Here is a 15,279-nt window from a genome sequence, read left to right as displayed (position 1 = left end):
TCCTATTGATAAAGGATACTTATGCTGCTACACCTATGAAAGGCAGTTCTCATCAGCCCAACCCAGTGCTTCAGAGGAAGATGAAGATCTGATTTTATCGCAAATGTCTTGCAGTTGTATGTCTGCAACTCTTTGAAGTATATATGCAAAACGTCTTGGCAGACTGGAGTTGCCAAGTTGGGTGGCATTTTAGTAGTGATCATTTCTGCCTCAAGAAAGCTGCATATGGAATTGGCATTGAAGAGCATTAATATCATCAGTGCCATCATCTCATCCCCTTTTGTTTGTTCGTTTGTTTGGGTTTTCTTTTGTTCTTTCTCAGATGCCATGCTGAGCGAGGACATGAAGCTGTTTGAAGCCCTGGGCAACGAAGACCCTCAAAGTGAATCTTTTGAGCAGCTCTTTGCCAAGATGGCATACATGAAGGGTAAGTCCTGTGGTCTTGCATTAAAGAGGAAATCCAGTCCAAATACATGTATAAGTTAGTGTGATAAAAAAGAGTAAAATTTTATGAATTCCATGTTAAAATTTGACTGAAATCGGATGAAAAATAAGGAAGGTATGAAATTTTGAAGTTTTGATCATTTCTCCAAAACTGTTCTTGTACAGTGGGTATGAATATATGCAAATGAGTGAGCTAACCATGTCATATCCTCACAATTTTGCATTGATCGTGTACAAAAAAAAAATGATGAAAATTCAATGTTTCTGTCATTGAAGTCTGAAACATCACGTTATACCTGGTTGAATAACTTCAGAATAGTGATCATTTAGATATATGAGGATTTGAGCCTTGGGCACAATTGCATTTGAATGAAAAACAGGAAATTCCAAAATTTTATGTACAAACTATTACACGGTAAGTTGTGAGGGAATGACGTGCTCACTTTTCCATTTGCATATTCATATTGACTGTCCAAGAACTGTTTCCCCTCCCCCCCCCCAAAAAAAAAAAAAATAGCGAAACTCCAAAATGTCATAACTTCCTTATTTTTCATCCGATTTCGATCAAATTTATACCGTTGAACTCGTAATATTTTGCTCTTTCTTATCAGACTAACTTATATTTAGACTGGATTTCCTCTTTAAGTTTATGTCAGTCGGGTACGTGTAATGTATGTGCATTTCGTCGGGTGCCCGTGCATTGGCCGCTAACGCAATACAATTTGTATTGCGTTAGCGGCCAATGCACGGGAACCCGACGATTTGTATGTGTTCTGTGTTTGTGTGCATATCCAGCTGCAGCTGGGAGCGAAAAGTATGTTTTCAGAGAAACTATCATATTGATTTCTACCTGAGAAAAAGTAATTCACACTATTAACCCATTGGCCGATATTCATGAAGGCAGTTTAAGTCAAAACCATGGTTTAAATTTCAGTCCATGGATTAAAACAAGCATGAAAAGGCATACTTACTTATGCGAGTATCAATGCGCGGATGTCATTGGATATCTGTTGGTATACATGATCTGTCTTGGACATTTACGCAGAAGAAATTTGCATAAACCATGGACTAGAGTTAACCCACATTCGTGAATATGGGCCATTATGTCCCAGAAAACAACAGTTCTCATGTTTGCTGCTGTATCCTCTTGTCATGGTATTTTCTTTTTGTTTTTAGTGGTTCTGAAAGTGGAGAAGAAAGGTCATTAACATTTGAGTCTCTTGTGCATTATGATAGTTTCTGTGGAAGAATTTTCAAAAGCCACCTTCTTCCTACCTTTTCACATAAAATTTGAGTTGGCAACACATTTGAGGAGATTAAGTGTCCCTTTTTTTCTGTCTGAAATTGGCCACTTTTTGTGAATTTCCAGTTTTGCTATAATAGTAATATGTAGATTCAATGCAAATAACCAGTTCCATTTAACTTTATGCAACGAATTTAAAAGATATGCAGCAAAATGCACAGATGCCAATTAATTGCTATTGCAATTCAGGATTAAAATTTCTGCCCAAAACTTCTACAATGAAATACTCTCTAGGACTTTATGGATCAAGTTGTAAAGATTTATGACCACCAAATGTTACTTTGTGGGGGAAAAAAGGAAAAATAAGGAAACTTTAGGTACTGATATGAACCAATGTGTTCCTAGCTGTGTACCAACCACCAAACTGAATGAGTATTGCTCATTGTCAGTTGAGACCAAATTTTGGGACTTTTTAATTATCAAATTCTACCAATCGTAAGGGCCTCTTGTGCTCTGGGTTCCTGATTGTAGTGGAATTCTATTGTACGACAAATTCATCCTGTGTCATATGGTGGTAATAGCCCCATGACATATCCCTGAAACAAACTATGAAATAAACTATGAAATAAATAATGCTGGGGGGAAAAAAAGGCAAGCAACAAAGAGAGAAATAGAAAATCTCGAAACATTTATTTAAATCTCGTTTGCTTTGCAGCTTGTTTTTGTGAGACAAATTGTTTGTGCTCAGTTGTCTTTATTTTCTTGTTTTCTCTTTTTTTTGTGAGCCCAAGCGAAGTAATTATGCACAAGAGAGAGAGAGGGAGAGGGTGAGCGAGGAAAAATGGGGCAGGGGGGAAACATGTATAAATGTACAATGTATGTTGTATTGCATCACCTCTGAAGATAGCCCAGTTTAAAATAGCATCAGGCCATATATGTAGTGTCATATCAGTCCATCAGCCTCCGTATACTTTGCCTACTGCATTTATTTTTTGAATCCTATATACTGTAAAACATGATATATTCGCGGCATGAAATTTTCGCGAATTGGAGCCGACAGCCTTTTTCGTGGCATGAAATTTCCGCGAATTGCCACTGGCGTTCAATGCATGTAGTGTAGACGAAAACTTTCGCGTGCATTTTAATTTCGCGAATTTTGGCGCTCGCGAAATTCGCGAAATTAAAATGCACGCGAAAATTCCTCGTTTTACAGTAATGATAATAATGTACATTAGGAGCCCATCATTTGTGTTTGTGCTGTCACATGCCAGGTACTGTATATGAGTGTTGTTGTAACGGAAATCCACAGATGTGATGAATAACGGATGAAGATTCTCAGAATTTGGTCACGAATGTCTGCTGAAGCCAGCAGAGTTACAAAAATTCTGCTGAGTTGTTCCAAACCTAGCTGTTGTGTCATTCCCGCATTCTGTGCTGAAAGGAGTCTTTGCTCTTGTCAGATTTTATGAGGTCCAAGGGGTGTGATCACCACGACCAATTATCTCTCTAAGGCAGCCTTCTGCATGATACAGCTTGTCACTGTGTACAGAAATATATATGTGCACGGGTCGAAGGACCAATAAATTCCTTCTCGTGAGAGCATCATAGCATTTAATGGTATAATCCATTTTTATGTGCCCTCTCGATTGTTTTGAGGTGATATTCAGAACAAAGTGCAACATAAAGGGGCAAATTTCAGTTCAAGGGCCTGTACATTTTTGCAAAATAAAGTGGAAGTAGTACTCTGGAATGATCTATTTTCCCCCCCATCTTTCTGAAATGATTAGTTGATGCAAATTCAAGCTCTGCCTGTAGATGAAAGGATCTACTTTACTACGGTAGCACCGTGGTGTACCGAATGAGGCTTTGGACTTGGAGTCCTAAAACTTGCCCAGTGCGTACCTCCTTGGGCGCAATGTTTTGCCCATGATATCCTGTTTGGCCCTGATGTATGCATGTTAGATGAGTACCAGCCTGTGCTGGGGTGGTGATTCATAGTAACAAACCATATAATATTTATATAAGTGCATATTACTAGAGATTGATCTCTTTATGCACATTGAGGGACAGAAAAATGAAGGAAAATAGACATGAGAGAGTGAAGATGAAACTATGCGAGATGAAAAGTGACAAAATTTTTATATTTTTTTATTAGGCAGGACCATTTGGTAGAATAGTGCAAAAACTAAAGAGGCCCACATTATTATTATTATTATATTTTTTTATTGGGCAGGATCATCTGGTAGAAAAGTGCAAAAACTAAAGAGGCCCACATTATTATTATTATTATTATTATTATTATTATTATTATTATTATTATTATTATTATTATTGTTATTATTATTATTATCATTATTATCATTATTATTATAATTATTATCATCATCATCATTATCATCACCACCATCATCATCATCATCATTAGCAATGTCATTGTTTTGTATCATTATTTTATCAGATATTATGTTACATCGTTAACTACTACTTCAGTGATGTGACATTGTCGCCCACACACGCCATCAGAGAAGATATCTATGAGGACATTAACTCCCTTCACACTCTTCATTTTGTGATGTACAGTATAGGGCATGATTAACCTTCCTTTAGAATGTCAAATCTCTGTTTGTATTGCATCCATGACATAAGTTTATCCTTTTTTGTTTGGAGATATGGCTATGAGAAATCTAATATTTCACCACATATTGATTCTCTCTATAAAGTTGTTTTTTGTTTGCATGGATCATGGTACTGCATGTCACCATGATCTTGAATATGAAGTCGGCACTACGCTTGTAGGCCTGTGTACGTATATTTGCTTGTTTGCACTGGAAGTGGAGTTCTTTCCAGCTGACCAGTCTGTGTCAGGACGACATTGTCGTTTATGAGTCTATTAAATTTGATGAAGGAATGGCAGTGTCAGTAGGTAAAGCAAGAAATCAAAGTTCATTTCAGGTATTCTGTAAGTGCCTGTGGGTAGGTGTGATGTGGTAGGCGAGTCTTTCAGTAGGTCATACAATTTGATAAGGATGTTAGATATGACAATGATTAATGTAGTCTTTTTTATTATTTCTATTATCATCTTTTTTCAATTCCTTTATTAGTATTGTTTCATATTTTATAATTGAAATCACCATTGTCATTAAAATCATTAGATCATAACAGATTCTTGTAAATTGAATTATCAATGAGCTTTACATATGGGAATAATCAATCAAGATGATAATCATTTCTATTATCATCTTTTTTCAATTCCTTTATTAGTATTGTTTTCATATTTTATAATTGAAATCATCACTGTCATTAAAATCATTAGATCATAACTGATTCTTGTCTTGTAAACTGAAATCATTGTCAGTGAGCTTTACATAGGGGAATAATCAATCAAGATGATAATCAGATGAAAGTGAACAAAATTGTTCAAAAAAAGTAAACTGGCAAGCAAGATGCGTCTGCCAACCAAGATGAATTGGAGTGAAGCTGACATGTGATTTGTGCTCTTCCTGTCACATTCTGTCTCTCGCTTTGCTGTGCTCCATGCATCAGTCAGAGCAGCCATTGACTTGGTGTGCTACTCTAAAAGTGGATATTTTCGCGCGACTAATTTTTCGCGCTTCGCCGGGTAAGAAGAGTTTCGCGTGTTTTTAATTCCGCGGAATCAAGACATCACGCACAGGAACATATGGCGAGCAAAAATATTCGCGTGCTTTTATTTTCGCGCTAGTTTCTGGTTGCGTGAAATGCGCGAAAATGTCAACACCGCAAAAATGTCCACTTTTACAGTACCGTATGTGAATCGACTGGCACGGATCTCATCATGGTAATCGTCCATGGATCGCAACGTGTGTAAATCCTCGTAATTTCTAAATTGCTCCATGTTGCCCTTCACTGTGGGGCTACTGCCGTTTAAAGTGAAGTTACAGCACAACAAAGTTTTGAGGGAAATTGATTCAGTGCGGATAAGATAGCCTGACAAGTCTATGCTGGATAGATATTAGGGGTCGTGATGCCAGTACACTGTTACATTGAGTTGATATGGAGGTGTTGCATGGCTAGACTTGCAGCAATTTTCACTTTCATATTCAGCTGCAGAAAGAGAGCTGTGAATGTCGATCTTATGTCAAGCATTTGTCTAAGGATAAATTATGAAATCTCACGCATCTTTATTTCTTATGTGCAATGTTTGTGGCAGTGTTATAAATGCAGAGCAGTTAACAATACAAGGAAAAACTATCACCTATAAATTCTGCTGTTGCTGAGGGAAATGATAAAACTGATGCATTTGATACTGATGCTGATTGTGTCATTCAAACATTCCATGTTGGTGTAAGAAATTTCAGAATGATTTTCTTTTCCTCCCTGAAAACTTAAAACTCAACAACAACAACATTCTTCCTCATCAATTTTTGACATTGTCCTCTTTGGAATGATCTCTATCTCTCTCTCTCTCTCTCTCTCTCTCTCTCTCTCTGTGTCTATCTGTCTCCCCCTCTCTTGCTTTCTCTCTCTGTTTGTACTTTTTTTATGAAAACACTTTTTTTTTGAGGCAACTGCATTCAATGTAAATTGCATCTTTTACATACCATTTATAGTGAAATGAACCTAAATTCTAATCAGATCCAAGGGGATTTAGACTGTCTTTGATTTTACAAAAGAAAATAATAAAGAAATCAAAATGATATACATGTAATGTCAGGAAACAATTTGATATGAAAGCTATGAATTATTTTGTATGTGTTTTTTTTTGTAAATGTTGCAGAAAAGGCAAACTCGCTGGAGGGAGAGGAGAGGCGGCGTTACGCGGAGAAAGTGGCCATCGCCTTCTGGCGGGCCGTGGGCGGGGACCAAGAGGAAATCGACGGCCTGGATGATGACGACAGTGACTGACCCTTTGTGCGTGACCTTCCAAGGTCATTAAAGGACTCTCAGTGAGTGTGGTCTGAGCTCACTGGCCAGATGCTCTCAGGCTCTCACACAGAGGGCGCTATACGGGAAATCAATTATTGCAGGAATCAGGCAGTCAGTATTGAATGCGCAGGCGCTTATTGCAAAAGATCTGTGTAATTCTTATTTTTAATAATCAGATATTTTCTTACTAGCAGACTGATCAGTGCGGTACGACTTTTGCATCTGCTACCAGAATTTGACACACTTGTGATCGCTGAATGAAAGTATTCTCATGTGTAGACCAGATTCTGCATGTATATTGTTGTGATTGGCACTATATGTAACATCAGTGGTAGACATTTTATCAAGTCTGTGTGGAAATCATATGAGAAACTCTATGTGCAACATTCACGTGGGATACATGACTTGGATTTGTCCGTACAAGGTCACACATACATGTATACATTTTCATGCCAAACATCATGGCTAGGTCATGGCACTATCCACCCAGTTGATTGCCCTTTCAGCTGAATACAGCTTCCTGTTACTGTCGGTAACATACACAACTGTGGGACTAATACGCAGAGCTCAAAGAAATGTGAAATGTGTGAGTTGACCATGCAAGAATGGACTGATTTGACACAGGCTTTTGAAGCTGAGGATGGGTTAAAGGTCATGTTGTAGAGGTCAAATGCAAAATGTTGTTTTCAAGTAAGGATTCAATTATGACATTGGTGCAAGTCAGTCATACATGGCTCTCACAGGCAAGTTTCATTGAAGCATCATTGCGCATCTTGACTTTCAAATGGATCTGTGTAAAGTTGAAGTTCAGGGTTCAATTTTGAAATTGTAAGAGCTCTGCTACAAGTCTTAAATATCTTAATAGCTGTCAGTGGAATTCAGTGCACAGGAACAAGGCAACTGTGTAGCTGTATAACACAAGAAAACATGAAGTTTTTCAGAAACAGGATTTGAACTGATCTATTATGTTTTTCTTTTTAATCACAAATAATTTTTTAACCCAAGATGCCAAATTCTTTACAACAATACAAATTCTCTGTCGTGTGATCCTTTCTGAAAAACTTCAATTTGGAATCAATTGAATTGAGAGAGAGGCAGTGAGAAGCATATCTGTTAACATATTTGTATTAAAGCTCTATATTTACTGGTATGAAATGTCTGCAATGAAGTGTACTGACCAAAATGTACAGAATTTTTTATACTTTGCCATGTAAACTGCCATTTGATTGTTGTGAGGTGCTCGTGTTCAGAAAATAACGAAGGTCAAAATGTCTCTTCATTTATTGAACTCTCAGCTCACCTTTTTGCCTGTGAAATCTTGCAATCTGTGGTTTTAAACCTTTGTGTGCTTAGAGCACCAAATAGGGAGCTTTAGATTTTCACAACGGGGACGTTCAGAGGAAAAAGACATGTTCTGAGCATGTGCAAAAATGCGCGTCAAGTCGATCTATTTATAGCTTGCATCCTCTGAGTTTTTCACTACGCGTTCTGGGCTATTTTTACGTCCGCTCAATTCACGACGTAGAGAGCTACTTCATGCCCCCACCATATGGAGGCGCATTTTATTTTTTATACGTTGTGTCCCAGCGTAATCTAAAGCTACTTTTCAGCGTGACGCAGGGGGAGAGGAGAACGTCCACCGCAGTCATCGTCTCAAACGTCCACGCCGCAAATCTAAAGCTCCCTATTGACACAGAAAACCCCATAGCCTTGTACACACTATCCCTGGCACAAAAAGGGTGAAGGTGGAGTTTTGGGTCAGAAAGAATTCCCACAGTGTGCAATGCAACTCTATGCTCAAATTTACTCTGATATTTGGAGATTTTTTTTTTTCATTTTTTGTCGTAATGAAATGCAGAAAGAAGCAAATCAGGAATTCAGAAATTTCACACATTTTCACAATCACAATATTAGTGGCAGTCTTGTGTGCCAGTTAGATGGAGGTTCTGTTTTTTGTTGCCGCCATCGATTTTTGCACGAGTCTTCTCTGAGTTCTGAGTTTTCTCCCAGTTTGAAATGGAATAAAAAAGAATTGATTAAAGCCTTCACATGAAATCATCCCTAAGTTGCAATAAATGACAGATGCCTGGCACAATGAGGAAAGAAATGGGCTATGCTTGATTAATTCTTGACCAAAAGTTTGACTATTGTTATATGTATATATACCTGTATGAAGAGTTTGATTGTAAAACATGTTAAGTCCCAATATCAAACATTTTCAAGTACACACTTGTAAGTCTACCACCAGATAGAACAAACTGAAACCTTTGGAATGATACCTTGCCATAACAAGGAATATTTTTTTGAAGTTATGATTGATTGAAAATCGCCCATATTTCCCTATTATTTTCTTTGAGTTGTTTGGGGTTTTTTTTTAGCATGTTTAATCGTATATATCTCAAATTTACAAGAATGGAGTTAACTCACTTTGCAATTCTCGGTATCGCCAATACCTAGGTGCTGTGCGCAGAGCAGCATTTTTGATGCATTATGGGATAGCTCAGGGGACAAACTTGCCCCAGTTTTTGGCTGCATATGCGCTCGGGTCACATTCTGTCTTTATCCAGGGGTATTTTTTGTTGAAGATTTCTTCGTTATCCATCATGTCAACAGCACATTGCAGCCTAGCAGTAGTGAACCATGACTCTAGTGAACGCAAATCAGTAAATAAATAGAAACTTTCAACTCTTTTAAAGCTAAATTTTAGCCAAGAAAAAAAGGAGTAACAATGTAAAAGCAGACAAATAACTCCATTGAATCGTATGGGAACTGCGATACGTGCGAGACAACCAGAAGCGACAATGGCACCGAGGAATCCCACAGTGGATAGTGCATCTGTGACAGGGCTCTTCAGCTTGCGCAGAAGTTTTCTGCGCATTGGCGATACCGAGAATTCAACTCTTCAGACACAAATACTTGCATAAATGTATATGCAAACCAGCTGGAGAGTTGAAAAGTAACGACATGACTGCCAGAATTCAAGAAGTACATTATGAGTATCAGGAACTCACGCATGTAAAAGATCCCACTTCATTCATTCATCGCAAAGAGCTGGATGCCAACCCGGTGAAGTGGTCCCCCTACCCACCAACACAAGAAAACAACTGGATGATGCTGACCCCTCGTGGTTCATCCCAGATAACTAGCAGTAGTCAGCAAACAGTATCAACCAGGCACATTGTACCATAAACTAAGAGAAGAAGAAGGAAATTGGTTCGTGTTGAGTATACTGTAATAAATGACCCCTTGGCGGACATTCATATTTTTGTACCACAGTCAAATGTCTGTGCCCCAAAAGCACTGTACAAGCTCAAGCACAAGCAAGCAATATTGCTCATATGAACAAAAAAGAATAGGCATGTTTTACATGAATTTCAATAAAGATGTGACAAGAAAAAAACAGTTCTGCTTGTGCCAGCCTCATCTATTTAAAAGAATATGCCAATTCAATACTTTCTTATTATCATAAGTAAACAAACTGACAGAGAATCTAATTGCAGCACCTTTTGATACATCAAGTACCAGTAATATTGATTCTAATGTACCTTTCCTTTTAGTGATAGCAACGTAACTGGATGCTTTATATGCTGCTTGTGGGGAAAAAAAAAACAAAACAAAACAAAATTCATGCATTAATGCACCCTCCCCCAAACCCATATGATTTAATGTTAAACAATGGAAGCTCCCTGTAAAGTAAGAATTTTTCTCAATTTGTGGTACAATGTAGCAAGGTAATCCATCATCAACACATTTGTCCAGTCCAGACCACTTTGTTTCATTACAAAAAAAAAGAACACAGAGGTGATCATGACAGTATGTTTGTATGATTGTTTGATTGCTTGTAGTGGAGAAGAATTGTTGAGTGGAAGTGACTGACTATAGATAGACTTGTTTGCTTTTTAGAGGAACGTTTCAATGATTTCAGAATACTGAACGAAATGCTTGGGAGAATGTTCACATGAAAATGAGATACCCACTCCCCCTCCCCCCCCCCCCCCCAAAAAAAAAATGATATTGGTAGACAGCAATCTGTTCATTCAGCAAGAACACTCCATTGATAATAGAAAATAAAATGACTGAAGAAAAGTGGGTCAAACAAATATAATGTTCCATACCGAAAATTTTTGTATTCAGCTTACAAAACATGGAATTCCTGTCATTTTTTGCTTATTAAATCTTACAATCAAGATATAGTGACGACCTTATAGATAACGATTTATACTAACAAACTGAGGACTTGAAAAAATAAGTCTGTTTTATAGTACGAGCGAGTGAGCCGAAATTTGTATATTTCCCCGTCATGATTACGTTTTCTTCTTATCTTTTTTGACTTGTTTTGGGGTTGTTTTTTTTTTTTGCGCCCCCCCGTATGTTCGAAACCGTTGGCGTCCGTTGGCGTCTTCTTTTGATCCAATCGGCGATTGCTTCAGAACGAATGAAAGTGCAACCGCGTTCCGAGTAACATTTTTCCTGCTAAATATAAAATGACATAGGGCTATGTGGACACAATAGACATTGTCATTTTGTCCGCGTCATCGTCACGTTTGTTTTTTTTTTTTTTGTTTTTTTGATAAATTTTGGCGAGCGAGCGCAGCGAGCGAGCCGAAATTAAGTTTTTTTTTTTTTGTATTTCAGCTTACAAAACATGGAACTCTTGTCATTTTTTGCTTATCAAATCTTGCAATTCTAATCAAGATGTATAGTGACGGCCGTATAGATAACGATTTATACCAACAAACTGAGGACTTGAAAAAAATACTCTAAATTGTACGAGCGAGTGAGCCGAAATTTGTATATTTCCGCGTCATCATTACGTTTTGTTCTTATCTTGTTTGATTTGTTGGGTTGTTTTTTTTTTGCGCCCCTCCCCCCCCCCCCCCCCCCCCCCCCAATGTTCAAAACCATCGACGCCTTCTTTTGATCCAATTGGCGATCGCTTCAGAACGAAAGAATTTGCAGCCGCTGCTCCGTGAAACATTTTTCCTGCTAAATATAAAATGACATGTGTGAACACAATAGACATTGTCACTTTGTCCGCGTCATCATCACGTTTTGTTCTTACCTTCTTTTTTGACATAAAGTTTGGCGATCGAACCGAAAATTTTTGTATTTCAGCTTATGGCCAAATGGCCCCTCCCCCTTCAACATTGTTGTGACAGATCATAAATGGATGTAGCAAATGTTCTTTCTTTTTATCTCTTCAGCCCACCTCCTCCACTCTCGAGTAAAAAGGACAAAATAACAGTGGTGGATCCGGGGGGAGGAGGGAGCACTGGGGGCACGCTGCCCTTTAATTTTTGGAAGATAATAGAAATAAAAAGAGAAAAATATGAAAGGGGTGTGTGCGCCCCCTTTCATTTCTTAAAGAAACCATCTTTGTCAGCCGATTGTAGTAGCACCAGAAAATTGCGCTGCAGCCTTGTCAGCTGATTAAACCTTGAAGAGGCATCATATTTTTTTTTTTGCCCCCTCCCCCTTTATGGAATTCCTGGATACGCCACAGCATAAGCATAACATAAACAAACTTCATTGAACATGGGCTAAAGACGATTAGACTTTGGATGTGGCAGGTTACTCAAATGCCATATTCTACGTCGTGTGTTTGCATATAAATACTTATATAACTTATATAAACACTTAAGTATATAAGTACACCACTACATGTCAAAAGAAAGGCTATTCCATTCGGTGTAGTGCTTTGGCCGCCATTTTTTTTTTTTTTTTTTTTTTTTTTTTTGCTCTCCTGAACATTTTACATTTTGTAGATACGAGGTCTTGTCACCCCAGCAACGATATATATATGTATGTGTGTATATATATATATATATATATATATATATATATATATATATATATATATTTATATATACGTGTGTGTGTGTGTCAATATGTAAATAAGTAGATGTTAATGCGTGTGTTAATGTTTGGCAACGAGTGAGGAAGGGGCGAGAGTGCTGGAATAGTGATTTAATTAGGAGAGCTGAGAAGTCGCTGTGCACATTGCCCGTGTCTATTTAGAGGGGTTTTAATGAGACACAGAGAGAGAGAGAGAGAGAGAGAGAGAGAGAGAGAGAGAGAAAAGAAAACTATGGACAAGCTGTGGTTCACTCTCAAATCTGTTTTAATTGGCTTTCTGACACATCAAGGCTGGGAGGACTTGAAACTTTATCTCTAATTACAACATTTCCCAAGAATAACTCTGGCGGTAAAGTTTTCATGTACTGTGGACATGATGTACATGTACATAATATAGATGACTCAATGGCCAAGGGGAGACTCCATGTACATTTTGCAAAGCTCGAGTATTTGTAATCAGTTTTGCTACTTTTTGACCATGCAAAATTTCAGACACTCCACAGCCTTAATAGACGAATTTCACCAAGACCCAACCTGAGTTGAAAATCTTTTTTTTTTTCGAGTTAAACAAATATTGAGAATATTGAATAAAGAATGCAAGTAATGTAGAAGAATTCAAGTTTATTAACTTTCGGCTCCCATTTTGATTTTTCTTTTCTTTTCTTTTTACTTTTTCTGCCAGAGCTGTCTCCTGCTGTCGTCAAACCTTAAACTTTACAAAGTGTTGAAAAGAAATCAAATACATTAGCGTGATATCTCAAAATTTTACAACTGTAATAGCGGTTCTTATCTTTATGAACATTTATAGCACTATTGTGTTCAGTCAGGTCTACCAATAAAGTCAGTCTTTGAACCATGTCCGAACAAAGTGATTTTTAGTCTTATTAGTATAGTGTAACTCGGTAATAAAACAGACTGAAAAAATGACAAATTTTGCATTTCAAGAATTTCATACATGCTGTCTCAAACGAAAAAAAAAATGTTTACAAGGGTGTTATATGCAAAAGTTTAAAAAGAATCCAAATGTTTAGCTTTGAATATAGAATTCAGGCTTTCCCCTTTCTCAGATTGATAAAAGAATATAGGTATAAGGAAAGTTGTCTTTTTTATTGAAAAAATTATCTGTTGCACATCATTATTTCTTGTGTGACAAACGATATTATGTCTGCCTACTAAAACATTAGAACCAAGGAGTGCAGACCAACATGAATAAGTTTTAACAGCCCACAAAACTAGGAGTAATCTAAAACAACAATACTGTCTTTTCAAAACACACACACACACACACATACACACACACACACACACGCACGCACGCACACACACACACACACACACACACACGTTTATATACGCATGATTATATACATGCTACACACACGCGCATGGAGTCCTATAACAAAATCGCAAACATGAATTTTTGCGATACGTTTGGAGGGGTGAAATCTCAAACTAAATCAGTAGGAAGCCCACAATGTACTTATTCATCAACGTATATGATTTATCGTTTCATTAACTTGACTGTACTTTCACTATACATACATAGACAGACTATACTTCCAATGTGTTTACTAATAACTTATGTTTGTTTGTGTGTGTGTGTGTATGTGTGTGTGTGTTCGCAAGTAGGCCTAAACGTAGAGTCCCAAACATACAATATCTGTTGTGCGGCTATGAAATGATTTCACTTGCTACTGTTTTGTCCATTTTTTTTTTCTTATTCGGTATTTCTTTGACAAATTAGTTATTAGGGATAATTCTACTTTCCCCATATTCTTTTCCTCTCTATGACATTTAATCTTTGCTTAAACATATATATTTTCTTTTCCTTCTTTTTAGTTTCGTCTTTCTTCCTTCTTATATACCTATGATTATTTTTCTTCTTTTTTGTCCTTGATTTAATTATCTAACAATGAAAGATATTCTGCTGTTCGGGTTTTTTTTTTTCAATTTGATGTGCTCTCCACATCATGTTCATCAAGAACAACTATTTCGTTTGTGATCGTGTATTGTCATTCTATGTGTGCGTGTGCGTACGTGCGCTTGATTTCGTAAACAGAACAATGCTCTATTTGTTATATACCAATCAAATAGCGTTGATCTGTAAATCCTCAGCAATACCACATGGAATTCAAAGTACATGCCATTTACAACAGGACGAAAGAGACGCCAGCAGTGCGAAAATGTCTCGCAAATAGACACTGCCAGTGATAAATTGTATATGACATCTTCGGTCGAGAAATGTATAAAGAATATTGAAAAATGATCAGAAATATCAGAAACACTGCATGTCTCGTCAGATGTTGAGTAGTGATTGACTGATCACAGTTTATATAAAACGTAACCACGCTTCACAGTCACCGCATATCATGTCTCAACTCACCCCTGAAACACATTAAGATCCCCTGGATCCCGAGTTTATGTAATATTGTCCCCGGTTCATACCCTTTCTGGCCAGTCACAATCACAGATTCCGCGCGCACATGGATTAAAGTGGTGTGCAGAGGAATTTTATCCACAATGCATCGATTTTCACATAATCGAAGTAAAGAAATATAGAGATTTGTTGTGTCATTTAGATGTCAGAATACAAGGACATTAATCAGATGCGTTGTACTGAAGTGCTACCTAAAAGCAAGAATATAAGAAAAGAAAGACAATTAACTGAGACATGAAATAAAGTTTATTACTGATTTACTGCATTTCTTACAGGGAAAAATCGGGACCAGTTAAAGCTTAAAGTCTGAAAAGAAAGACTAAAGTTTTATACTGCGATCAAAATCGGATAAAGTTGCGGTAAGTTATGAAATTATGAAGTTTCGCCCATTGTT

The 15,279-nt window shown here is 37.3% G+C and overlaps 1 protein-coding gene across 1 annotated transcript in view; it reads left to right on the top strand.

The window, feature by feature from the left end:
* LOC139712282 (alpha- and gamma-adaptin-binding protein p34-like) overlaps window positions 1–9,974 on the top strand; it is a 31,415-nt gene extending 21,441 nt beyond the window's left edge. The window contains exons 7-8 of the mRNA XM_071624121.1: window positions 323–427; window positions 6,444–9,974. Coding sequence (XP_071480222.1) covers window positions 323–427; window positions 6,444–6,571 — 233 coding nt within the window. The 3' untranslated portion in view covers window positions 6,572–9,974. The remainder of the gene's footprint in view (window positions 1–322; window positions 428–6,443) is intronic.
* Window positions 9,975–15,279: the final 5,305 nt, after the last annotated feature.

This window comes from Diadema antillarum, unplaced genomic scaffold, assembly GCF_040938485.1.
Source record: "Diadema antillarum isolate AM-2024a unplaced genomic scaffold, OU_Dant_1.0 seq00001786_RagTag, whole genome shotgun sequence".
In the NCBI taxonomy this organism is placed as follows: Eukaryota; Metazoa; Echinodermata; class Echinoidea; order Diadematoida; family Diadematidae; genus Diadema; species Diadema antillarum.
Note: the sequence above shows the minus strand (reverse complement) of the source record. Positions and strands in the feature narration are given on the sequence as shown.